The sequence below is a fragment of the Passer domesticus genome, chromosome 19 (assembly GCF_036417665.1).
Source record: "Passer domesticus isolate bPasDom1 chromosome 19, bPasDom1.hap1, whole genome shotgun sequence".
NCBI classification, from domain to species: domain Eukaryota; kingdom Metazoa; phylum Chordata; class Aves; order Passeriformes; family Passeridae; genus Passer; species Passer domesticus.
This window is the reverse complement of record NC_087492.1, coordinates 12149408-12176466: the sequence shown is the minus strand read 5'-3', so window position 1 is coordinate 12176466 and position 27059 is coordinate 12149408. Positions and strand designations below refer to the sequence as shown.

Here is a 27059-nt window from a genome sequence, read left to right as displayed (position 1 = left end):
TAGCACAGAAGAAAGAAAATGTGAAAATACAGCTCAGTTTTCAAGTATAAGCAGTCCCTTTTGGGTAGACACAGACAGATTGTTAGTTTTGACTCCTTTGGTGCCTGTGAAAATCAATCTTCTTCCTGGCTTGTCCAAGGAAGTCTCCCAAATCAAACAAACTCTGGCAGAGTCCCTCAGCAGTGTGTGAGTTGGAGCTGTGCTTCAGCAGCACCTTATAAAAGCTGTCCTACAGCAGAGCAGTGCTGCTGGAGCCCAGTGCAGCACTCTGAACCCCCACTGCAGCCCTGCAGATACATTGGAAAGTTGTGACCTGGGAGGTTTCTTGTCCTTGAGGACTTGGGCTGATGTTGAATCTACAAGAAAATGACTTTGGTGGGATCATTGTTGCCTCTGCATTTCATGGAAGATGCTCAGTGCCCTTTCAGACTGATACACTTGGATGGCAGCATAAGCTCCTGTCACTGCTTGTCTGCAGGAATTTGGGATTTAAATGCTGTAAATGTCCAGAAATCGCAGCACTGACTTTTCAGACAAAGGGAAATGGAAAATTCCTCCACAACCCCCCTCCCACCCTGAGGATGGAGCTGCAGGTCTGTTTTCCTTTGTTTAGGTGAGAGCTGCTGCCTCAGCATAACCAGAGACCTTCTGGATCCTACAGCATAGGGAGGGAGATGGGGATTCCACCTCCTTGTTTAAAATTCAGAGGGGTTTCTACTTCAGGAGAGAAAAATCTTGTTTCTGAATTTAGGGTTGTGGGGTTTTTTTGGTTTTTGGTATCACTCAGAACTTCTCAGGGACTTTCCCCGTTTTGAAGGGAATCTACAAAGAAGATGGAGTGCCAGGACCAGGGAATGGCTTCCCAGTGCCAGAGGGCAGGGAGAGATGGGATAGATGGGATATGGGGAAGGAATTGTTCCCTGTGAGGGTGGGCAGGCCCTGGCACAGGGTGCCCAGAGCAGCTGTGGCTGCCCCTGGATCCCTGGCAGTGCCCAAGGCCAGGTTGGACACTGGGGCTTGGAGCAGCCTGGGACAGTGGGAGGTGTCCCTGCCATGGCAGGGGTGGAACAGGGTGAGCTTTAGGGTCCATCCCAATCCATTCTATGATTCTGTGACTTTAGGGCCACTTTTTGAGAGCACCTGCCCCAATTTTCCCTTCTGGCCCAGCAGCTGATGTTTCAGTCATGGCCAGGTGCTGCATTGCCCCGTTCCCCTCTTACTCCTTGTGCTGCTCTCAGCTCTTTGTGCTTCACTGGGCAGTGCTGAGGTGGGTGTGTAGCCTGTGATTATGTAGACACTGGCAGCTGTTTTTAATAAGATTTTCTGTCTTTTGGGCTGTTTGCTGGTTCACAGCTCACTCAGTCTGAGTTCTCAGGTCTCCTCTCTGCTGCAGGAGCTCCAGGCTGTCTCTGCTGGTGACTGACAGCAGCGAGGGCCGGGGTGCTGTGGGATTGACAGGGTGTTCATCCCTGGGCTCAGCAAATTGCAGCTCTGTCTCTGCCTGTCACAGCTGAATTGTGACAGCCACAGATGTGTTCCTGCAGGAGGACAGTCCCCAGAGTGCACCCTCTGCTCCTGTGCTTGTGTTCAGGGGTGCCTGTGGAGTGGGCTCCCTGTCCCCGTTTCCCCGTGTGTTTCAGCCTTCCAGGAAGATTGTTCTGTAAGGAAAGGAATGTCATTCCTGTGGGCAGCCTGGTGTTCCACCAGCTCCCCAGATCCCCGTGGTTTCTGTCAGTGGTGCCCCTGCCAGAGGAGGGGAGCAAGGGGAGGAGCTGCCAGCATTGCTGCCTGTCCTGCTGCCCCTGGGGCATTGCTTCCAGAGCTCTGCTCCGTGAACTTTAACTGTCGTTCATGTAATTCATGAACTTTAACAGTTCATTTCCCAGCTCCTGGGGAAGTGTTGCTAATCCTTCTTGCTGCCAGGCAGCTTTTTCTGACAGCCTGGCCAGCGTTCCCTCAGTGTTCTGTTAGTGCTGGCTCCAGGCGTGGTATGTTCTTGTTTGCTTAATGCTTGTGCTTTTCTTTTGGGAAAAGATCCTGGAGCTTGTAAATGGATGAGGCTGTAAATCATGCCAAGGCCAGGGGTTCCCTTTGTCTGACCACTGGGAGGTTAAGCAGGAAAGAAGTTGAGTCATAATTGGGTGTAAATTTTTTTCTGAGAGTAAAAGCTTTTGGGGGAGCTTTTTTCCCCCTGCCATGGCACATCAGTAAATTGAGCCCTGAGGCTAAAAGTGCTAAATTCTCCTGCCATGGCACATCAGTAAATAGAGCCATGAGGCTAAAGTTAATTCAGAGAATCATAGAACGGTTTGAGTTTGAAGGGACCTTAAACCTCATCTTGTTCCATGGTCTGGGAACATCTTCCACTATCTCAGGCTGCTCCAGCCTGACCTTGAACACTGCCAGGGATCCAGGGGCAGCCACAGCTGCTCTGGGCACCCTGTGCCAGGGCCTCCCCACCCTCACAGAAAAGAATTTCTCCTTAATATCAAACCCTAATTTCCCCTCTGTTAGATTGAACCTGTTATTCCTTGTCCTGTCCCTCCATGTCCTGGTGCAGAGTCCCTCTCTGCCCTCCCTGTGTCCCCTCCAGACCCTGGCAGGTGCTGGGAGGTCTCCACACAACCCCCTCTCCCCAAGTCTGAACAGCCCCAGCTCCCTCAGCCTCTGTGTGGAGTTTCGGTGTCTTTTTTATTTTTCTCCCCCCTGCACAATCAGTTTGAAGAGTGTTTGATGGATAAAGTGGGAAACACAGGGAGGTGTTGGGCACCTGGGCATCCTGGAGAATCAGAGAATTCACAGTATCACCAGGTTGGAAGAGACCTTCAAGATCATCAAGTCCAACCCATGTCCTAAACACCTTAAATAAATCATGGCACCAAATGCCACATCCAGTCTTTTTTTGAACACATCCAAGGATGGTGACTCCACCACCTCCCTGGGCAGCCAATCCAGAACTTTATCACTCTTTCTGTGAAAAACTTCTTTCTAATATCCAACCTATATTTCCCTTGGCCCAGCTTGAGGCTGTGTGCTCTGGTTGTGTCAGTGCTGCCTGGAGAAAGAGCCCAGCCCCAGCTGAGCACAGGCACCTTTCAGGAACTGTAGAGAGTGTAAGGTAACCCCTGAGTCTCCTTTTCTCCAGGCTGAGCACCCCCAGCTCCCTCAGAGCTTCCTCACAGGGTTTGTGTTCCCAGCCCCTCTCCAGCCTCGTTGCCTCCTCTGCACGTGCTCAAGTGTCCCAAGGTCCTTCCCAAAGTGGGCCAGAACTGGAGAGGGCACTTCAGAGAGGACAAGTGGCAGTAGCAAATCCTGGTGGTCACCTTTGGGTGTGACTGGGGCTGAGTTTGGAAGGCAGATTTGGAGGAAGCCCTTTGACACACCGGCACTGGGATTTGTCCTGGGGCAGGGAATGCTGAGGCCCTCACTTTTGTCAGGGGCTCCTGGTCCATGGAAGTTGTGTTTTCCTTGCCTCTGCCTGTTGTGCTGCCTGTGTGAGAGGGAGAGGGAAGGGATTCCTTTCCCCTTCAGCTGCAGAGCAGGGGATCATAGCTGAGGTTCAACTGCCTTCATTCACAACCAACCCCCTCCAGCCTGCACCGGAGCTGTGCTGAGCCTTCCAAGGAATCGGGGTGTATCCAGAGGTTTTCCTCCTCTCTGGCCCACTCCTTTGTGAGCTGCACCTCCAGTTTTTGGCAGTGAAGTATTTCAAGGGCCTGAAAAGCTAGCTCTTGTCACTGCTTGCTTGATTTGTTATGGAAAGACAGTGATTTGCCTTGGATTTACTGCAGGGCTTTCTACTAAATCACCACAACTGGAGAAGTTTCCTCTGTGCAAAGTTAACTTTTTTCCTCCTCTCCAACCCTCAATAACAGATCTGAAAGGTTTATTAAGCAAATAAGTGAAAATCCCTGTGCAGTGAATTCTGTTTCCCACCAGGAGTACGTGCAGCCAGTCCCCTGCCAAAGTGAACAGGTCAGGTATTGCAGGGCAGGGAAAAACAAAGCATGGTTTTGTTTACAGGCTCTCACATCAGGGTGTGGGCAGGGAGAATTATGATCCCCTCTGTGAGGGGAAAATGATAATTGAACTGTATTTCTGCCTTGCCAGGAAGGAATTGAATGTTGCTCTATTTAGGTGCTTTTCTCAAGTGCTGCAGTGACAGGGAGGTAGAAGTGCAAATGTTTTCCATGCAGAAGGGCTTTGTGTTTGGAGGCTTTCTTGGATGGGATCTCTCATTTATAATTAATTCATAGACTGCATTTTTAATATTAGGATGTGCTCCATAGAGGAGATTTAGTTCTTCTGGGAGGATTGACCTGAGATGGTAAAGCCCAGGCCAGGAGGTGTCCATGTTTAAGTCCTGCTCAGGACTTTGAGGGGCTCCCAAATCACAGCATCAGAGAGTGATTTGGGTGGGAAGGGGCCCTAAAGCTCCTCCAGTTCCACTCCCCTGCCATGGGCAGGGCTTCCTTCCTTTAGCCCAGGTCTCAGTCTGTGCTAAGGTAGGGCCTTGCCTGTGGCCTGCGTTAAGTGATGGCTTGTGGCAGGACAAGCTCTTTATTTAACACTTGGAAGATGAATTTTTTTATCTATTATCTCCTTCCTTCCTTATGCATGAAGCTTTCCCAGCAATATTAATATTTTACTGTTGAGGAATCTTGCTGATAAATTAAGATCAAGGCTCCAGAAATGAGCTTTAAAACCCACTAAATGGCAATTAATTATTAGATGTAGGCTTCCAGGAGAGTTTTGATGTGTTACAGAAACCAATGAAGTCCTGCCTAAAGGCTCAGAAAGCTGAATGCAAGGAAGTAGAAGGTGGATGCAGCTTTCTCATCTAGAAAGGACCATGCTGTGGTACTGGCTGTTGAAAAATACATTTCTGAACAACATCCCTGAGGCTGTGGGTAGTTTTATCCAAAATGAGTAGGGAAGGTAATAATCTCTGTCCCTAAATGTTTTACTCTCCTATTTCCTTCTCAAGTGTTTATTAGGAGCTCTGTTTTGTTCTTGAACTTCTGTGTGTGTGTGTTTTAATGTTCAAATGTATTTTTCTCTGGAGGCACCTTTTATTTTGTGAGCTGTCGCTCAGGTACAGAAGCAGTCTGTTCATGTGCAGGAGCAGCCAGACTCCTCTCCCTGTTTATGAAGAGCAGTTTGGCGAGTCAGGAGCACTGGTTTCCTTAGTGATGCTGACAGTTGGTGAGGAGACTCAAACTGAAAGCATTTCCATTAACTTTTCCTTGGCTTTGGCACAAAAGAGGCTTGGATGTGAAATCGCCTCAGTGTTGTCAAGACAAAATGTCCTCTGCTGGTTTTTGTTGTTTATCCATAACTCCTTCAATAAAAGCCATAAAGGACTGACAGATTACAAGTTGCATGAAATATCCAAGTAATTATTTCCACTTTGATGCTTCTTTGTGCAGACATGAAACAATAAATACCCATAAAGTCTCAGCAGTGACACTCACACAGCAGGGGAGTCACCACTTGTTACGTGCCAGGGTTTGCTTCTTCTGCCTGTGACTTTATCCCAATATCTGGAGCTCCTGTCCAGGGCTTAGCTGTGTGTGGAAGCAGCTGGAAGCCAGACTTACATGGGCTGCTGCTGGAGGGCTGTGGGTAGGGGGAGCAGCCTTTTCCTGCAGGCCTGTGCAGTGTCTGAATTTTGGTGGATGCCCCAGGGCTCCTCTGCTGTGTGAAGTGCTGGGGGTGCTCGCTGAATTCTCCCAAGCAGTGGCACTCCAGGCACACAGTGGTTTGGTTATTGTGAGGTTGTTGTGCACTCGTGAAACATTGGGGCTTAAAACCTGGAGTCACTCTTGGGTGAGATTTCACAGCCTGGTTGTTAAAATATCCTTGGGAGTTTTATTGCTGTGTCAGAGGGACAAAGCTGGTGTGCTGGGGGTGTTCCTTTTCCAGTTTACCGTCCTAAGTTACTGCTGGGAAGAGGGATGAGATGCAGGAATTGCTGTGTGGCACTTGGCTCGGTTCAGTCCAGCAGGTGTGTGGCTGTGCCCCAGTGTTTGAGGTGAAGCTGGCTCTAACTGGCTCTAATTCCCTGTAATTCTTCCAACAGAGAGAGCAGGAGCTGCAGGAAGGAGCTGCTGGAGCTGAGAGGAGAGAGATGATCACCCCGGCCCTGAGGGAGGCACTCACTAAACAAGGTGAGGCTCTGCCAGAGCAGCTGGGGCACAGCTCAGAGCTTGGAGCTGCCTTTGAGCACAGCAGTGGCAGAGGGGCTCTGTGGGGCTCAGGGGCTGCCCTGGGCCCTCGTGGCAGGCCTGACCCACAGACAGGACAGGACACACAGAATGGCTGGGGCTGGAAGGGCCTCTGGAGATCACCCAGTCCAGCAGCACCAAGGCAGGGTCCCACAGAGCAGGAGGCACAGGAATGTGTCCCAGGGGGTTTGGGCTGTGGCCACAGAGGGACACTCCAGGCCTGCCCTGGGCAGCTGTTCCAGAGCTTCTTCCTCATGTGGAGATGGAATTGGTTGTGGTTTAGTTCATGGCCATTGTTTCTCATCCTGTCACTGGCACCACTGAACAGAGCCTGGCACAATCTTCTGATAGCCCTGGGGATATTTTATAGATTGATGGATTCCTCTCAGCCTTCCCTTCTCCAGACTGAACAGGCCCAGCTCCCACAGTCTCTCCTGACCAGGAAGATGCTTCACACCCCAGATCATCTGTGTGGCCTCCACTGGACCCTCTCCAGTAGCTCTTGGTCTTTCTTGAGCTGTGGAGCTCAGAACTGGGCACAGCACTGCAGAGGTGCCTCACCTGGGCGGAGCAGAGGGGCAGGAGCACTCCCTGCCTTGGGAATGCTCTTCCTGATGTCCCCAGGACACTGCTGGCTCCTGGGCAGCTCCTCATGCCGTGCCTGGAGCTCCCAGGGTTTGATGTACCTGCTGGGGCAGCTTGAGAGATGTGCTCATGGTCCCACACTCTGCAGCTCCCACAGTGTAGGTTTGTCAGGGAATATTTAAAGATCAGCTTTGCATCTGTTTTGCAACTTAGTCCCTTGCTTTTATCTCAGTTTCAAACTCTGATTTGTTTCTGAAACACTGTTTCCAGAAAAGGAAGTAGTTCAAACTAATTTTAACCATCCACTAGATGTTTAGATCAGCAGCTCTCCAATGAGAGCAGTTGGAGTGGATTTCAGGTCTTTTTTTAAAACAAAGGACCTGCATGAGGAGAGCCAGACTGAGCCCTGCAGTTCAGGAGCCTCAGCTGGGAGTGGCAGAGCCAGGAGGAGACTGATGGGAGCTTCCTTTTGCTGCTCACATGGAGGCTAAAGGGAGTTTAGTCCGGTTTCTTTTCTCTCTTGGGGTGGAGTGTGCTTGCCTTGCTGCTAAGTCAGTGTTATAATGGCACTGTTGAGGTTGCAAAAGGTCTTTAAGATCATCAAGTTCAACCACCAACACCACATCACCACCATGTTCAGCACTAAGCCATGATCTCAGGAGCCACATCCTCACGTTTATTCAGCACTTGGAGGGATGGGGCTGGCCTGGGCTGCTCTCCTGGAGCTCCTGAGAACGCCCTGTGTGACTGAGGCTGAGCTCTGGGCTCTGGCATGGCCTGGGCCAGTCCAGCTGTGCAGCCCAGCCCTGCTGCCCTCAGGCTCAGCTGCTCTTTGGCCTGAGCTTTGCAGTGCCTGCAGTGTTCTGCCCAGCCCCTGGCTGCCAGCTGTGCTCACTGGGTTGGCATCAGCCTTGGCACCGCTGGGAAGCAAAGAGCCATTCTTTTACTGTGTTGGTGGCACTTTTACTGACCCAAGGGCTCAGCAAGGAGTGGCAGAGACTTTGCCTTCTCCTTGTGGCCCAGGGAGCTGCTGCTGGCTGGGGCCAGTGCAGGCCTTGGACCAGTATACCTTTTCAGCCTCACTCCTGAAGGCTGTGGTGTAGTGGCAGTTACTTTGGTTTTGTTTGTCATGTATTTGACTGCATTTTATTTATGTTTTACTTGGTTTTGTGTTTAAGGTGGCAGCCTTTTGTTTTTATTTATTCAGTTACTAGTAAGGAAAGCAGGGGATGGGGGCAGTGCTTTGTGCTGGCCCTGTGCTCTGTGTGGTGGTTGGAGTATTTCCCCTTGGCTCAGTCTCAACTCCTGCTCGTTTGGGTGTGAATGGAACTGTGCTTTTGTATAAAGTGGACATTTGGAAAATAAAGCAGTGCTGGAGAGAAGGTCACCTTACTACCATAGTTCTTTTGACCCAAAGAAGGCTCCCCAGAGAGCTCTGATTTCCTTGTGGCACTCCAGAGACAGGAATTCATTATCCAGGCAAGTAGGTCCATATTTTCCCTTCTGCAGTGCTCATGGTAGTGCCAGTATTGGAGCCTCTGGTAGGATCTGCTTACATAAATCTGCACTTTCAAAGACTCTGAACTGTTGTATCCTCACAGCCCAGCTGCTTCTCCCAGCTCTCTCTCTTCTGCTGCTCACCAAATTCTTCAGTGGTCACTCAGCTGTGAAAAAGAGAAGCTTCATTGGGATTTTTTTATGTCATATAACATTTTTTCCTGTAAATAACACACCAGGAAGGCTTTTGTGGATACAAAAATAAAACAATTCCCTTCTTCCCTCAGCATCATTCCCCCTAAAATAACAAGTGCAGTGTAGTCAAAAGATTATCTCATTTATTTTGCACCAACTGGTTTCTTTGGGTGTAGGCTCAGTGTCTTTTCAAGAGTATCCCTGAGGGCATAATTAGCCCAAGAGAAGGAAAATGAGTATTGGTGGTTCAGGGAGAGCTGTTCTTTGATACTGCAGTTGCATAACAGAGGTTTTCCTTGGAGCAGCATCAGACCATGGTAGTGCTCACTGTGGATTCACCTTCAAAGCGATTTACCTTCCTCGAGGTAAAGGGAGCAGTGCTTAAGCAAAGGCTTTTATTTTAGCCTGGCATTGAATATTGGCTAAATTTAGCCTCCCCATTGGGTTGCAGAGGTATGAGCCCTTGGAGCTGCCTACTTGCAGATGCCTTGATACTCAGCAAGAGCTGCTTTTGAAAGTCCCAGCCAGAGGCAACACAATTCCATTTCCATCAGTGTCCAGCTCCTCCTGAAACAGCAGCACAGCTCCGAGGGTTTGGTGAGTGCCAGTGCACTGGGGGAGAGGCTGGCAGTGGTTGTTTGTTGGGTTTGCAGTGCTCCTGGTAGTGCTTCAGCCATTCTGTGTGTCCAGGTAGCCAGAAAGAAATGAAAAAAAATGGAAACAAGCTTTCCATGTTCACATTTCCTGCGGTGCTTGGTGAATACAGCCCAGTTTCACATTTGCTTTTTGGGGTTGCTTGTAAATTTTTGACACAATCCCTTTTGGGCTGAAAGTTGCTTTTGCTTGGCTTGGGTGCCAAGAGGATTTGGTATATTTGGTGAGTCTTTCCAGTGTTCCTGATTTCTCAGGAAGTACATTTAAATCCTTTGTGTGCTTTAGAGGAAGTCTCAAGCTGCTGTTTCAATAGGAAAGATGAAAGTAGGAAAGCACAGTGGGGTTTTCTTTTTCTGTAAAACAACCAAAAAACCAAAACACCCTTCTGTGTGTCAGGGGAAGGTCAGGCTGGAGCTCAGGGAAAGGTTCTTCCCCCAGAGGGTGCTGGCACTGCCCAGGGAATGGGCACGGCCCCGAGGCTGCCAGAGCCCCAGGAGCTCCAGGGATGGCCAGGCTGGGATTGTTGGGGTGTCTGTGCAGGGACAGGGGCTGGACTGGATGATCCTTCAGGTCCCTTCCAGTCAGGCTGTTCATGACTCAGGGGCTGACCATGACTTTGTGCTCTGCTGGGGTTGGTGCCATCATTAGTCACAGCTGCTCCTGGATTTGCCAAATGTTTTATTGACGCTGATGGTCTGACTGAAGCCAACCACGTCCTGCTGGATGCTGGCAGCTGGGAGAGGGATTGTTCACTGCCTGCCTGAGCTATTTGGAGCTCAGACATGATGTGTCTCAGTGCCAGCCACCTCCATCAGCCCTGTCATGTCACAGGGGTTGTTCAGCACCCCAGGTCGGCTCTGACGCACTTCCCTTAACGGGGCAGGAGTGGAACAGGAGCAGTGAGCCCAAAGCCCTGAGAGCTGAGTGTTTGCTGAGGGAGGCTTCAGTGGGGAATGGCTCCCACTGCCAGAGGACAGGGTAGATGGGATATTGGGAAGGAATTGTTCCCTGGCAGGGTGGGCAGGTCCTGGCACAGGGTGCCCAGAGCAGCTGTGGCTGCCCCTGGATCCCTGGCAGTGCCCAAGGCCAGGCTGGATGGGGCAGCCTGGGCCAGTGGAAGGTCCTGCCTGCCATGACAGGAGTGGCACTGGGTGGGATTTAGGTCCCTTCAGGTCAGACCATTCAATGTTTCCAGGATTTCTGAAGCTGCTCACACTGTGTTTCTGCCATTCTCTTTGCTTTGCTCTCTCCTGCTGTAACAGAACCAAACAAATCCCTGCTCTCCCTGCCTGGCAGCACACTGGGGATGGGTTAATGATGCCAAAGGCTGACCCTGCTGACATTGGATAAATTATTCTGTCCCACAAGGACAGTTTTGCTACAGTCCAGTTGGTTCTGTCCTTACTGGTTAAGGAAGGCCACAATTTAGCCCCAGGGTGCCCAGGACACCTCTATTTTACTTGTCTCCAAAGACAAGTGGTGCATTAAGAGACAGCTCTTATCTGAAATAGTCTGGGCTTCAGCAGCCACTTAAACTGTCGTGCTCTGACTTTGTGCTGCAGCTAAAGCTGTGCTTTGGCCTGTGGCTTTTAGTGGGGAAGGGCAGGCAAGAGGCTGACTTCACAAAAATACTGAAGGCGGGGCTATTCAAGTGCTCACCAGCCTGGAGCTGAGGTTTTTAAAAGCTTTGGTGGCTTTTGCTGGCCCATCTTGGGCTGGGGTTCCCAGCTCCTGCAGCTCTTGTGCCCAGCTCAGCCTGGCTCTCTGTGCTGAGCCTTTGGAATGGTCAGTGTGTGGGAATGGGATCCCAAGCCATGGCACAGACCTGGTGCTGCTGGCTGGGTGCTTTGCAGGCTCTGTGCTCCAGAGTTTGGGATCTGGCAGGCTTTGGGAGGAGCTGTTTAACTCCAGGTGGCACTAGCAGCCCACGGCTGGCTCCGGGGTTGGTGGCGCTGGTGCATCCCCAGAATGTGCCACAGAAATCAAATACTGGCTGTGGGCAGATCAAAAATCACTTTGCTAGCTAAGAAATGACTCGTGGTAAGCAGAATAAATACAGTGACCAAACCCAGGCACAGAGATCAGTTCTTTAGGAAATACCAGTAAATAAAGGGCAAACACACAGCTGAAAAGAAGGAGTCCAGGCAGCAGAAGATGCTTAAGCCCCACTGTGTGAGAGCTGCCAGGAGCTGACTGCAATTCTGATGTGCTGGCACAGCTGTAGCACCTGAGCAGGAGCAGAGGAGATGGATAAATCACATTTAGGGGGCTGATTCTTCTCTCATGTGTTACCAGAGCTGGTAGAATAACCCCATGTATAACAAAGAGGAAAATAAAAATAAACACAGTTTTTGAAGTGCATCCTTTTTTAGGTTTGTTTTAGGTTTTGGCAGGGCTTTGGAGAGTATTGGGCTTTGAAATTAAGTCTAAGCTGGAACAAAGTACAGGATATGTTCAGGCAAGGATAAAATTTGCTGTCCTTTCTTTGTAATGTGACACTCGCCCCACACAAGGGGACTGTTCAGACGAATGGAAATGTGGAGAAAGGAATGTGCCCTGAATGACTGAAAAGTGTCTCAGGAAAACAGAGGAGATGCAGCTCATAGCAGTCAGCAGCTCTGTCTGTTACCTTCTGGGTGAGTTCTGGGTGATTCAGGATGAGACTTGTGCAGGTGGAACCCCCCATTCCAGACTTCAGCCAAAGCTGACCCTGAGGTACCGCTCTTAAAAATGCCAAGTGCTTGCAGATTTCCTGTGTTTTTCTGTGAATAAAGAATTGCAGAATCCCAGGCTGGTTTTGGTTGGAAAGGACCTTAAAGCTCATCTCACCCCACCCCTGCCATGGCAGGGACACCTTCCACTGTCCCAGGCTGCTCCAAGCCCATCCAGCCTGGTCTTGGGCACTGCCAGGGATCCAGGGGCAGCCCCAGCTGCTCTGGGCACCCTGTGCCAGGGCCTGCCCACCCTGCCAGGGAACAATTCCTTCCCAATATCCCATCTATCCCTGCCCTCTGGCAGTGGGAGCCATTCCATGGGAATGGCTGAATGGCCAGTTGGATTGGTTGATCTTTGAGGTCCCTTCAAACCCAAACCAGTCCACGATCCCTTTTTGGGATGCCTTGGTGGTGCTTTTGGACAAAGAGGCCAGATCCAGAAGGCTGTGCTGTGTTTTCTCAGGTGTTGGTGCAGGTGGGGGTATCGTGGTCTCCGAGGCTGTTTCTGGCAAAGGCTTCAATGGACAGGAAATGGTTCCTTTGGGTGTGGGAGGTTTTGTATTCCTGTGCTTCAGAGGAAAAGGTGCTCTTGGATTAAGAGAGACATCTGAATCAAAAGAAAACACCAGGTTTTGAGAATCCTGGAGGTCTCTTATGATCAGCTGTGGAGGCTGGAACTTGTGATAGCTCCTGGCATTCTCAGCCCTGAGTTTTGCCAGTCTCATTTCCCTGGCTCTAGGTTGGCTCTGGGTTGTCTGTGCAGCAGCTGAATCCCTTTCACTGCCTCCAGGAGGCTTTACTGTGTCTTAAAAGTGTTCAAGATGTCTATGTTGTGTACAGTGCCAGGGATCTGGGGCAGCTGGGAGGCCAAACCTCCCATCCCTTTGGGAGAGACAGGGTTTGTGCTAACGAGGGACAGTCCTGTAGTCCCTGCTTCTGTCTCACTCCTGCTTTCAGCTCATGGGAGCAATCCTTCCCAAATCACAAACCTTTTGTATTTTTAAGAGCCTTTTTTCAAACAAAGAGACAATCTAAAATAGGTCTTGGTGGACCTGGCAAGAATTTCTTCAAGGTTGAGCAGTTCTAGGAATGAACCTGGAGGTGTCTCTTGTCGTGCTTGGGCAATCTGAAAAATTCCACTTTCCAGCGTCTCCTTCGTAGATTTGGATAAAATACTGATGTTATCTGAGCAGGTGCCTCACCAGGGGCATTTCTTGTTGTTGTTGTTATTATTATTACTGTTATTGTTAATTGTCAAGTATTCTTTGTCTTGGTGGTGACTCAAGCACAGCAGTTGTGTTTCAGTGTGGAAAATGGTCCTTACAGGTGGTGGGGATGGGTTCTGCTGTCACTGATTTTCACCTCTGGCCCTGTTAAACTGCAGTCCTTCAGAGCCGCAGGAAATTGGGAATTTTTTCCCTGTAAAACTTCTGCTAGTGCAAGACTGCCCTGAGCTGCAGCTCTAGCAGATAATCCCTGCCTCAAAGCAGAGGTTTTATTGCAGGAGAGTGCTGGCTAGCCCCACACAGAGGTGGCAGCTGGACATGGCTGCTCCAGGGCAGCCCTGTGACAACCAGCAGAGTTTGGGGGCACAGTGAGGCCTTGGAGTGGCTGTCCCAGCTCCCAGAGCCTGCACTCCTGGAGAAGGATGGCTCAATCTTTTCCTTGTGGTTTTTGGAGTTTTTTCAATGATGGATCATCTCCTTTCTTTCAGTATTGAATCTTTTGCTTTGGGATTTTGCGTCAAAGCAAACTTCTGGTGATGCAGAGATCTGAACTGGGAGGTGTCAACCAGGCAGTGACTGTCCCCTGTGCTGGCACTGCTGGGGCACCTCCAGTGCTGGGGGCAGCCCTGGGCCCCTCAGGACAAGGCAGACCCTGAGGGGCTGGAGCCTGTCCAGGGCAGGGAGTGGAGCCCCAGGAGCAGCTGAGGGAGCTGGGAAGGGGCTCAGCCTGGAGAAAAGGAGGCTCAGGGGGGCCCTTGTGGCTCTGCACAGCTCCTGACAGGAGGGGACAGCCGGGGGGGTCGGGCTGTGCTCCCAGGGAACAGGGACAGGAGGAGAGGGAACGGCCTCAGGCTGGGCCAGGGGAGGCTCAGGGTGGACATCAGCAGGAATTTCCCCATGGAAAGGTGCTCAGGCACTGGCACAGCTGCCCAGGGGGGTTTGGAGTGCCCATCCCTGGAGGTGCCCAGGGAAGGCCTGGCACTCAGCACTCTGGGCTGGGGACAAGGTGGGGATGGGGCACAGCTTGGACTGGATGACCTTGGAGGTTTTTTCTAACCTCAGGGATTCAGTGTCTGTGGGTTTTGTTCTGGACATTTTGCCACCTGGGGATGGTCTGCAGTCCCTGAAGTCCACTCAGCACAGCTCTCATGGTTGTTCAGAGTGCAGGGGGCGTGACACAGCTCCTGATGGGGACACTTGTGCTTGTAGAAATTTAGCTGACCTGCTCTGCTCTCAAAAATAACAGAATTGCTCAGTTAAGTACATAATTCATCCATGTCCATGGAGTTTGGAAAGACTGGCTGTGTGTCTGGCACTGGTAAACTGGAAACCACATCCAAAGCACCTGGATACTGGAATGTGCCCTAGGAATACAGACAGCAGTGTGCTGGCTCAGTGCTGAGTGCTCAGCTGGCTTCCTCCACGAGTTCTTTGAGCTTCAGAGAAAGGACTTTTAAACTCTTATTTCCAGGATGGGGTGGAAATGCTGCAGTGTGGTTCCAAAGAGCTGAGCACAGTCCTGCCCCAGCCTCTGGAGCAGTCAGGAGCTGTGACTTTTTGGCCATCTCTCCTGTTCCACATCCCTCTGTGCTCTATTAAACTCCAGTTGGCCTGTCAGGGTGAGCAATCACCACTTGTTCCTCAGCCTGGTGTTACTGCCTGATAACGCTCATTTCACCCCAAAGGTTGTTTAAAAGCTTAATTCACGTCTATAAAAGTGACACTTAATTTCAGTGAAGTTTGGCAAGCTTCTAGATCATCTAAAATTTATCACCTAGACCAGGATCAACTCATACCCAGCCTTCAGATGAGATGTTCTTGTCCTTTAGTTGGGAGCTGAGCTGATTACTGTGAGCCTGCTCATAACTGAAGGGATCCTTTGCATATTAGACTGTGGAAATAATAAATAGATTGGTTTGTTCAGCTGTAGTGTCTGAAGGTACACAGGGGTGGGGAACAGCAGGTCCATCAAACACTGCCTTGTTTGGAAGGTGTTGTATCCAAATATGCACTTAGAGTTATTGGTCGCGAGTCACAGCCCTTCAGAGCAAGGGGGAAATGTGTTCACAGGGACTCCTGGCACCCACAGCTCCAGACTCGGGGCCATCAGGAGGATTGCATTCAACACCATTGGCCTTGGCAGAGCCACAGGCACGTTGTGGCAAAGCCGAGGGAGGAGTGGAGCTGGCCTGAGCTTCCAGAAGGCTCAGCAGGAGCTGCAGTGTGGGAACAGGGCTGGAGACCCTCAGGCTGGCTTTGATCACTGTTTTTCACATGTTTAATTTGAAGCTTTGCAGTAAGGATGTGCTGTCCCCATGTGCTGGCCCTGCTGAGGTCACACCCCAGTCCTCACTGCAGAGAGGACATTGAGGGGCTGGAGTGTGTCCAGGGAAGGGAAGGGAGCTGGGAAGGGGCTGGAGCCCCAGGAGCAGCTGAGGGAGCTGGGAAGGGGCTCAGCCTGGAGAAAAGGAGGCTCAGGGGGCCCTTGTGGCTCTGCACAGCTCCTGACAGGAGGGGACAGCCGGGGGGTCGGGCTGTGCTCCAGGGAACAGGGACAGGAGGAGAGGGAACGGCCTCAGGCTGGGCCAGGGGAGGCTCAGGGTGGATTTTGGGGAAATTCCTTCCTGGAATTTGTTGTCCAGCTTGGCACAGCTGCCCAGGGCAGAGGTGGAGTCTCCACCCCTGGAGGGGTTTAACAGCCCTGGGATGTGGCCGTTGGGGACATGGGGTAGTTCTGGGGAATGGTTTGGCTCGATGATCTCAGAGGGGTTTACCAGCCAGAACAGTTCTGTGATTCTGAGACACTCCCAGTTTCTTGCTTAACCTTTTGTCCTTTCTTTTGGCCCAGACTGCTCTGCTGCCTCCTTCCCAGCAGTGCAGCCAGTGCTGAAGAAAGGCTTTGCAGTCTTGTAGAGTCTCTGCTCACTGGCAGCAGGGGTGGAGCAAGTGCCCAGCCTTGGTCTCAGGTATTTTCTCTCATGCCCAAGTGTCAGAAGCTTGGCATGGCCAGCATCTAGTGCTGGGTGACCACACCTTCTCCCAGTTCCTCACAGGGTGCAGGATGCCAGTTCTGTGGCTTTAGGGTTCTGCACATCTCTGCTGCTCCCTCCTGTCACCACAGCTGGGACTTCTGGCAGTGACAGAGATGAGTAACCCCCCTCTCATCCCCAAAGCTGGCTCCGTTTGTAAGACTATTTTGATGTTGAACGTGTACAATTTTCTTGGCCTTTAAAGGAAGCTGTGGGTGCTCCACATGGTGGAAGTTGATTTAAGGAACCTAAGAGAAAATGCTGGAGCTCTGGAGCTTGGCACCTTGCTCAGTTCAGCTGCTTCCTCTCTTCGCTCAAACAGCTCAGTAGCAGATCTGGGTGGCCATGTCCTATTTCCAATGTAATTTTTCTGCGAAACCCATTTGAAAGCAGCCATGTTGCTGACAAGTGATCTGTGAGAGAATAATCTTATGTGACTGGTAGTGCTGGATTTGGAGAAATGGGAAAAATAAGGCTTGGACTGTGCTGGGTGACAGAGCAGAGTGTGTCTTGGACAGCCGTGTTTGAGAGGGGAGGAATGCAGCACCTTTTCAGCTCTCATCCACAAATCCTGTAAGGACACACATTTTAGCAGCGAGGTCTCAGCTGAGATTAGACCTTGCTGGACAAGCTGTTTGCAGAGAAAAGCTACAGAAAGAGGCAGGACAGAGCCAGGGCAGGGAGGTGTTGGGTTCCAGCCACATGCAGCTCTGTGTGTGTGTGTGGCTGTGCCCCTGGAACCTGCACCAGCATCCTCTGAGTGTGAGCCAGTCTGAGGTAAAGGTGTCCCCATGGCTTTGGGGACTGGCTTAGAAGGGCTGTCAGAGTCCCAGAATGGTTTGGACTGGAAGGGACCTTAAGGGAACAGGGCAGGGACACCTTCCACTGTCCCAGGCTGCTCCAAGCCCCAGTATCCAGCCTGGCCTTGGGCACTGCCAGGGATCCAGGGGCAGCCACATCTGCTCTGGGCACCCTGTGCCAGGGCCTGCCCACCCTCACAGGGAACAATTCCTTCCCAATATCCCATCTATCCCTGCCCTCTGGCAGTGGGAGCCATTCCCTGTGTCCTGTCCCTCCATCCCTCGTCCCCAGTCCCTCTCCAGCCTTCTTGCAGCAGAGTTCACTCTGCCTGTATATTCCAGTGTAAGGAGATGGATCAAGCACCAGCAGGTGGAGTGGGCAGAGGAGCCTGGGCAGGTCCCTGCTGGGTTTGAGTGGCAGGAGCAGAGCATTGTTTGGTTCCCTGTTAGCCCTGTCTGTGTGCACAGTTTGATTTCTGCCTGCTGCAGCTGGTGTGGCATCTGCTGCTCCTGCAGCTCCTGGCTGGCTCGGTGTCCTTGCAGGTGTGAGGGACTTTGGGATGCAGTTGCTCTCACCTTGCTTTGGGACCTTGCTGTGCCAGAGCAGCTCAGGGACAGACGAGCAGGACAGGGCACTTGTGCTGCTGCTGGGGAGGAGCTGAAGGCCAGTTTGCTGGGCTGAAGGCTTTTTCCCTGTTAAGTTTGTGCTGGCTGGCAGGAAGAAGACTTGACAGCTAAAATGTGATATTTTTCCTTGCCTTAAAAGTGTTAATAAGAGCAGCAGGAAGGTGCAGTAGGCAGCTGGGAGGTGCTGAGTTTGGGGACAGCCAGTGACGTGCAAACCCGCTGTGAGGGACACAGCCAGGAGTCTCAAATCCCTCTTATTTTTATGCTGATTTTGAAGGGACTTTTAATCCTTCAGGCATATTGGCCTCTAAGCACTTTTCTCAAAGAGGAATATAACCCCACTCAGGCAGTTTGGGTAATAATAGCACTTAGTGCTTAATGAACGTTGTGCAATTAATCCTCCTGGACCCATTGGAATAGAATTGTGTTGACTTTGGCTGGGGAATGAGGAGCTGATCTGAGCTCAGCTTTCCTTTGGGTGTGAAGGAGCAGCTCTCTCACCGTGGAACTGGTGAGGCTCAGGTGGGGTTCAGGCTGAGCCCTGCTTGTGTTCCCCTCCTGTGCCCTCCCAGCTGCCCTGGGAATCAGCTCCAGTCCTGCAGGCTGGGACAGGGATCCTGGCTGCTGGGTAGGAGGCTGTTCTGGGGTCATGGCCTGGGGCCAGGGAGATGCTCCTGGTTCCCTGTCCTGCTCCTTGGGTCTGTGAGCTGTCCCTGGGTTAGCCAGGCTCTGCCATCCTGTCCATGCAGGAGTTCTTTGGGCACCCTGATTCAAACCAGACTCAGCAATATCAGTCCATGGCCCATTGAAAGAAACCATTTGCAGTTGGGAGGTCCCTGGGGTGGCACTGCCATTGCTGGTGGTGTCACCTTGGGGCCAGAGGGGAAGAGCAGCATTGAGTCCATGGTGTCAATCACTCTGGGTACCCTCTGGTATATTTTATGTGTCAATTCTTGCAGGCTAAACTCAAGTTTTTGATGATTTCTGCTTTGTTTTTAGGTTATAAACTCATTGGGAGCCATTCTGGGGTGAAGCTCTGCCGATGGACAAAGGTATGTTCTGTTGCCTTTTCTCATTTCCTAAATAAAAACAGAGCTAGAGACTTGCTCAGGTATTCCAATTTCTTGATTAAATATAATTTTAAAATGTGCTATTATTTGCACAAACCCAAATTCCATCATTCAAGTTATAACCTTGCATTTCCAGCTATTAAAATTCCTCTGCAGAGTGAGAATAGAGTTGTGGCACAGAGCTGGGAACATCCTTTTCTGGTTTTTCCTGTTGTTCTGCTGTCTGCTAAAACATCTTGTGCCTACTGAAATCCACATGAGGGAGGAGTGGGAAGGTTGTATCCCTGGTGTGGTGTTGTGGAACAGGGATAGCACTGCCACACCTGAGCAGGCACGTGAGGCTGTTTGAACCCCCTGTGCTGGGGCTGGGCTGTGCCAGTCAGGGCTCCCCTGGTTCTCAGCATTTATCAGATCAGATTTCCACAGGGAGGCATTAATGATTTCGCTATTGCTAATTATTTCCCTGCTCTGTGGGGTGAGTGTGGATGTGGCTGTGTACAGTACCTGTGGGTATGAGTGCACCTATCTGACACAGCCTACTCCCAGCCCTGCACGTGGCTCCTGGAGGAGCTGGAACTCAGGAACTTTTCAAGCAGTTTTCAGAGTTAAAAACATTCCCAGCAGAGCCCTGGAGAATAAACTGCAGCCCCTTCAGGGTGGGTATGACTTCAGCTGTTCTTGGCAGGTCCCTCTGGATCTCACAAGTCTCTGGTGTTGTACATTTGGGGAGCAATATTGATCACAGAATCCTTAAGGATGGAAAAGCCCTCTGAGATCATCGAGTCCAACCATTCCCCCAGCACTGCCAAGGCCACCACTGCCCCATGTGCCCAAGGGCCACATCCCAGGGCTGTTAAACCCCTCCAGGGGTGGGGACTCCATCCTTGCTCTGGATAGCTGTGCCAAGCTGGACAACAAATTCCAGGAAGGAATTTCTCCAAAGTGCAGCCTAAGACTCCCCTGGCCCAGCCTGGGGCCGTTCCCTCTCCTCCTGTCCCTGTTCCCTGGAGCACAGCCCGACCCCCCCGGCTGTCCCCTCCTGTCAGGAGCTGTGCAGAGCCACAAGGGCCCCCTGAGCCTCCTTTTCTCCAGGCTGAGCCCCTTCCCAGCTCCCTCAGCTGCTCCTGGGGCTCCAGACCCTTCACCCACCATGTTGCAACATCCTGCACCCTTGAGCATCCCTGGATGGGAGCCTCTAGAATCAACACCTCGTTAAGATGCCAGCACATCTGTAATTCCTGTGCCGCGGCAGTGATCAGTCCTGGCTGTCTGAGCTCTCCTTTGCTGCATCATTAACTTTGTTTATTTTTGAAAGAGCCCTTAGGATGCCGTCCCAGGGTGGCTGCAGAGTTTTCACTGCGGTGCCTGGTGTCAATGAACTGTTTTATCAAGAGCCTTGTTCTCCTGAGCAGCGCAGAGAGCCCACCCTGGGCTGTCAGGAGTGTGTGGGATGCACTGATCCCACAGCTGCTCTGCTGGTCACTCTTACACCCATTTTCCTCTTCTGTCGTTGTTCGTGGCAGACATGATCATGAAATGTTTAAAGAAAAACTTGCCAAACTTCCATGTTGTGACTGAGAAAGCCAGAGAACCTATTTTTATGAAAGACCCAAGCTTTAATGCAGCACTGTAAAGCCATTTCACAAAATAAATAGCAGCTCTGTGTGCTTAGATGTGCCCACACTATTTTTAGCTTAAGCAGGAATTGAATGTAAAGTCTTCTAATAAATTGAGCTGAGATTGGTTCCAGGCAGTGTCTTTGCTTCAGGTTCACACCAGTGTGTGAGACCCTTCAGGAGCCTTTGTGGAGATTTGTTTCAGAGGAAAGCAGGAGCAGGGCTGGCAGGATCAGTATTGAGTAGAGTTTCATAGAAGTATCTCAGATGGAAAAGATTGGGTTCTGTCAAATTCCAGAAAAAACAGAAACCCTGTATGTTTTTGGAAGAGTCTGTTTGCCTTAGGAAAAGCCAAATCTAACTTGCTCTCCTGAATTTGTGAATCTCCTGAAGCCTCTCTCATTTGAAGAATGGGTAGAATCAACAGCGTTTTCCATGTCATTTAATCTTCCACCTGTACAGCCAGTTAGGGAGTAGCTGTAGATTTTTCCCTGCTGCTCCTTTCTGTTGGATCACCAGGACTCTCCAGGAAGAGGAAGGCAGATTGAAAGCTGCTGTGTTATATTTCAAATTTTCTCTTGAGAGTAGTAAAGTTTCTTTCTCATTTATTATTATTATTTAACTGAGCTAATGAAAGACAGCCTTTCCTGCAAGCAGCCTGCATGATAAATAGGAGTTGAATCCTGTTGGGAAAGCTGCTGTGGCTGTGCTGGGAAGGGAAGTGCAGCATCCTGCTGGAGCCACTGCTGGCTGTGAATGAGGGCTTATAAGGTCAGGGCATTTATTTAATTTAGTGCTGCAAGAAATACTCTGCCAGATAAATGAAAAGAATGGCGTGTTCAGTAGGACAGCCTTGAAATGGATCCTTGTTGCTCCTGAGTGAGCTTTTCCAGGAACACTTTCTGCAGCTCAAGAGGCTTCACCTGCACTTCATGGGCTGAGGCTGAAAAGCTGCAGGAGAGCACATTGTTGTACTGGGTGTGCCAGAGAAGGGACTGAGGAGCTTAAAGCTCTTTCTTCTCTAACACAGGGATGAGTTTGACCTCCTAAATGCAGTCTGGCTGAAAGGTTGCATGTAAAGAGTCATATTTTATAGGGGACTGGGAATTTCTCGGGCAGGTGGCACTGGTGTCCCTCAGCCCTGCTCAGGGCATTGCTGGACTTGGAACTGAAGTCACAGGTGGCTGAAAGGGAGCAGATCCATGGCTGCCCTCAGTTTGGCTCCAGATGGGGAATTTTAACTTTCCTGCTGTGTGTTTGGGTGTGGGGGGTGTGGGAGTGTGTGCCCTCAGTTTGGCCCCAGGTGGGTTTTTAACTCTCCCTGTGTTTCCGTGCCCTCAGTTTGGCCCCAGCTGGGTTTTTAACTCTCCTGTGTTTCCCTGCCCTCAGTCGATGCTGCGGGGCCGCGGGGGCTGCTACAAGCACACCTTCTATGGCATTGAGAGCCACCGCTGCATGGAGGCCACCCCCAGCCTGGCCTGTGCCAACAAGTGTGTCTTCTGCTGGAGGTAAGGCACCCGTGGGCTTTGGCCAGGGTGGGGGCTCTGTGGGACACAGCCAGCTGTGCTCTGGGGGTGTGGGCTGGGTGTGCTGTGTGATCCCCCCGAGGTGCTCAGCAATGGCAGTGTCTTTGGAAATTTGACCATTTTCCATATTTAAAGTACCTTCACCCCCACCAATTCCACTGCTCTCAACAAGTGAAAAGTGATCACTCAGTAGCTGTTGCCTTCCTAAAACAGCAGCTGATAAATCCCAGGAACATGGGTAGGAAGAGCCATCCAGGATCACCCAGTCCAAACTGTGCCTGGTCCCCACCTTGTCCCCAGCCCAGAACGCTGAGTGCCATGTCCAGGCATTCCCTGGGCACCTCCAGGGATGGGCACTCCAAACCCCTTCAGTGCTGACCACCCTTTCCATGGAGAAATTCCTGCTGATGTCCACCCTGATCCTCCCCTGCCCAGCCTGAGGCCGTTCCCTCTGCTCCTGTCCCTGTTCCCTGGGAGCACAGCCCGACCCCCCTGGCTGTCCCCTCCTGTCAGGAGCTGTGCAGAGCCACAAGGGCCCCCTGAGCCTCCTTTTCTCCAGGCAGGACAACCTGTCTTCAACTCAATGACTTCCCATTGGTCAGGAAAGTCTCCCCTTTCCTCAGGGAACTGACTTTGTGGTGAATTCCTGAAGGAAAGGAGCTGTGCTGGATCCGAGCTTCTCTAGCACTACTCACTCACTCACTCACTCACTCACTCACTCACTCACTCACTCACTCACTCACTCACTCACTCACTCCTGCCGCCTGGGCTTGCCAGGGAGGTGTGTGCCAGGCTGGGGGAGTGCAGGATGGGATTGGGAAGAGAGGCTGAGGTTCAGCAGAAATGCCAGCAGTGACGTGAGAGCGCCTGGAGTGGGAGGACAGGGAGGTTGTGCTTTCAGCTCTTTTGTTATCCACCCTGCTAAATCATCCCATGGGAGCTGTACTTCCTCTGGGACTAAAACCTTACCCCAGGCTGCCAGTAACACCCATTCCATCCCCCAGCCTGAGGGATGGTGGTCCAGCATCCCAGTGAGTATTCCCTGAGCAGACTGAGCCAGTGGAAAGTGTCCCTGCCATGGCAGGGGGTGGAATGACATGGGCCTGAAGGTCCCTTCCACCCAAACCATTCTGGGATTCTGTGGTAATATTTCCATGCAAAACCAGCCAAATTCCTCTGAGTGCCCCTTTCTGTCTTTCATAGTCCTCGGGCTTTAATGATGCAGATATTTCATGGGGGCATTTAAAGGACTTGGGGACATCTTGAAGGCTGTCTCCCATGTTAAATGTGAGCACTGGACACTGGGCATCCTGTGCAGTATGCATTTGGGAGTCTGTTCCAAAGGGTTTCTGGGTGCTTTGGATGGGCTTTCCTGGCTGGGAAGGAGGCAGCAAATGGCACCTTTAATGTGCAGCTTCTGCTTTGCTTCAGAGCAGAGCAGTGCCTGGACTGAAAACATTCTGCTTGTGTCTGTTTTCCACGTGGTGTGCACGGAGTCCTGCAGAGGGACTGTGCTGGGAGGGACATTGCCCTGCCTGTGCTTGTCCTTCTGTCCCCACACACAAGTTACATCCTAAACAGCAAACAGGATGAGGGGCATTGTTCCCAGCATTGCTCTACAGAGCATTTCTCAGTTTCTCTTCCAAATGCCCTCATTCAGGATTTTTTGGCAGCAGCCTGGATGTGGAATAGGCTGAATCAGGGAAATGCAGCAGGTGTGAACTGGAGAGTGCAGAAACTGAGAAATGAGATAGTACCAGATTAATCAATAATTGATAAATCAGTCCATTAGTGTAGAGATGCAGAGAAGGTGGCACTGTTCCCTGTGTCTCTAACTCATCATCCTGTCACTGTCACCTGTCACTTCAGAGGGATCTGGCAGCAGCAGCCTGATGACAAGGAGTGCTACAGTGCTGATTTTCCTGCTGGCTACAAGCTGAGTGCAAGGAAACCATTTCCCAGGGCACTGAGCTCAGAGGTTTCAGCATTGATTCATTTATTTCCCTGCTCTGGGTGAGGTGGTGGCAGTGTTGGACTCTCCCGTATGGAATGCAGCTGGCTGTCTTCAGCCTCCCCTGGAAACTGGAAGGTTTAAGTTGGAAGATGTAAGGCTCAGTTTGAGGCTCATCCCCAGACATTAAGCTTGACTTAAATCAGAACTGCTGCTGAAAGAAGGTTTCTTTTTGGTGACTTTTCTAGCTCCTGTGCCTAGACTGCTGCAGCCTTCTTGTAGCTGTGAGAGGGGTCTTCCCTCCCTCCTTGTCACACCCAATCCCTGCTGGTCCTGTGCCACCCCTGCTCCCAAACCCTGCAGTCAGGCTTATCTGTGCTGCTTGTTTTACCCCCCACACCTTGCAGGTTGCTCAGTGTGTGAGGCTGAAGTGGAACTGCAGGCCCTGATGGCTGGGCAGGATAAACAAGGCAGCTCCTGAGCAGCAGGTGCCATCTGTGCTGGTGCAGACACGTGAAATCCCAGTTTTGATCTGCTTCTGGCAGAATGTTCCTCATGCAGGTTTTGTGCTGGGCTCCTCGTGCAGCTCTGCATGCTGCCTTGCAGATAAGGCTGCTGGGATTCTTTCTTCTTGATCTCTTCTTTCAGGATTTTGACATTTATAGATTCTGCCAATGTTTCCAATTGCACAAGCTCCGAGCTGTCCCTGGATGGCTGGAGGAAAGGCCAAGGAGCCTGTTTATTTTCTCTTCCTCACTTTGGCAAGAAGGCTGCAGTGCAGCTGCTTTCCCTGGGAACTGGATATCACTGGAATTGGCTGGTCCTGACTGACACATTTTGGCCCCAAACCAGTAATCATGGAATCACAGACTGGTTTGGGTTGGGGCCTTAAAGGGCTTCAGTTCCAGCTGCTGTGGGCAGAACACCTCCACTAAAGCTCAAGGGTGGAGCCAGTATCCAAACACCCTCAGAAAATGAGGGGATTTTGTCAGAGCTGTGGCTTCACTCTGCACTGGAGGCTCTTCTTGTCCCCCTTGTCCCTGGGAGCTGTCACAGCTGCCAGGGCCCCCTGACTGGCTCGTGCTTCCCTGCCTGTCCCCTTCAGAGGCTGGCAGTGCAGGGTTATGGGGCAGCTTTTTGTGGGGACAGGAAAAGCAGACTGGAAGCTGGGCCAGGGCAGGCTCAGGCTGGAGATCAGGGAAAGGTTCTTCCCCCAGAGGGTGCTGGGCACTGCCCAGGCTGCCCAGGGAATGGGCACGGCCCCGGGGCTGCCAGAGCTCCAGGAGCTCCAGGGATGGCCAGGCTGGGATTATTGGGGGTCTGTGCAGGGCCAGGAGTGGCACTGGGTGATCCCTGGGGGTCCTTCCAGCTCAGGATATTCCATGATTCTCCAAGGTGGATTGTTTGGTGTCTATCTGTTCTATCAAAAGCACTGAGGGGGACACCCCACACCTGAATTACTGCAACATCACCAGTCATAATCCTGTCCTCCAAGGGAGTCTGTCCCTCTCCATCCCTGCTCCCAGCTGCTCTCACTGAGGCTGTGTCTCTTTAGCTTAATTGCCTAAATGGAAATGTGCAAGTGACCAAATCTTTTAATCAATTAGAGCAAGAGTGGGTTCAGAGCTCTGTGACACCTCCCTGCAGCACAGGCACCAGGCAGACCTGATTTGATGAAGATTTTTGGCTCAGTGTCCAAAGCCCAATCAATTATTGTGGAGAGATGGAACAGCTAAATAAGATTTAAATTAATAGGGTTTATTACTTTTGCATCTGAGGAGGAGGCAAACCAGACAGAGTGAAATATCCTGTGAAGAAATTGGCTCGTATTTCTTCTGCTGTAACTTTAATGCTTATACCTGTGCATGGAGGCTTCAGGTTTTGCCTCTAGACGACAACTGAAGTTGTGTTCAGACACTAAATCAGTGGGTGGCCAAAAGCCAGGCATCACAGTAAGCCCTGCAAAATACAGAGATTAAAAATTAATAATCTCTCATAGGAGAAATACCTAAGGTCTTTAAAAAATGAAGAAGAAACTGAAAACAGTTGAAAACAAAAGGTTCTCCTCAGTAACTAATTTGATTCCAGAGGGTAAATTCCTCAGGGAAATGGGGAGTATTGATATCAAAGGAGTGGACACTGCAGGTTTGGAACACCTGGAAGCTGAGCCTGAAAGCTCAGACAGTCTCTGTGCATGTCCAGCCCCCAGTCCTGGTTCTGCCCAGCAGCTGCTCTTTTCTCCCAGGGTTTCAGTTTGTGGTTTTGTTTCCAGAAGGAATCTGTTGTGACCAAGGTTCATCTCTCACATTGCATTCTTCTCTGGTTTGTTGAGTTTTGGGCTTGTCTGTCTGCCAGGAGCTCCTGAATTGACCAAATAAATGGGGTGAGGGAAAGCACATCAATGTGCCCCTGCTAAAAAAAAAAAAATCTCGGTGCCTTCATGTGCTGCTCTGCCAGCTCTGTCATCTGAGGCATTTCTAGGAGAAAATGTTCATGTGTGGGTTGAAATCTCTTTATTTCATTTTATAGCACTTTGTGTTCTCCTGGACTTAGACTTCTTGAAGGTCCTGGGACTTGTTACAATGAGATCCCAAATTTGTGTCCTCAGTAATGAATATAAACAGATTATGGGCAGTGAAATGTCCACATTGGGCCTTGGGTGTCCCAGCAGGGAATGGTGCCAGGTCCAGCAGTCACTGATGAGGGGCAGTGACTGGGGGCTTTGGAAGTGAATTTGTACATTTTGCCATCCAGGTGAGTTTTGGAATGGTTTGGGAAGCTGTGCTGAGCAGGGTTCAGGGGTGGGGTGGGATGGGTAGACACAAGCACAGGACACTGAGCATCACCTGCCTTTGCAGAGATTCTGCTCTTTAAAAAGGGAGCATCTCAGAGTTGGGATGGAGCTTTTCAGCATGGGGCATCTCCCATATTTAAGGTTTCAATTGGAAGAGAATCACAGAATTCTTTTGGGTAGAAAAGCCCTCTAAGATCCTTGAGTCCAGTTGTTCCCCCAGCACTGCCAAGGCTACCAGACCCTGTCCTCAAATGCTGCATCCATGGGGCTTTTAAACCTCTCCACCACTGCCCTGTGATAACCCTTTCCATTAAGAAATTTCCTTTAATATCCAGTCTAAGCCAGCCTTGGCACCCTCTGGTCTTGTCAGCCAATTTTTCCAGCCTGCTCCAGGGTGACTTCACCCATCCTAGGGAAAACATTAAATTCAGGTTCTGTATCTCAGTCGTGGTGTCTGCCCAGCCCAGGCTGGGCTCCTCCTGTTGCTCTCAGGAGGTGCAGAAGAAAAGGAACAGCCAGGTTTCATTTTGTACAGCAGGAACATTAAA

At 50.9% G+C, this 27059-nt stretch overlaps 1 protein-coding gene across 5 annotated transcripts in view; it reads left to right on the top strand.

Annotated features, from left to right (window-relative positions):
- LOC135283685 (S-adenosyl-L-methionine-dependent tRNA 4-demethylwyosine synthase TYW1-like) overlaps positions 1-27059 on the top strand; it is a 99694-nt gene that overhangs the window by 12211 nt on the left and 60424 nt on the right. For all 5 annotated transcript variants that reach the window (XM_064394726.1, XM_064394725.1, XM_064394723.1 and 2 more), the window contains 3 exons: positions 6083-6170; positions 18554-18606; positions 21630-21748. In XM_064394726.1, coding sequence (XP_064250796.1) covers positions 6083-6170; positions 18554-18606; positions 21630-21748 — 260 coding nt within the window. The remainder of the gene's footprint in view (positions 1-6082; positions 6171-18553; positions 18607-21629; positions 21749-27059) is intronic.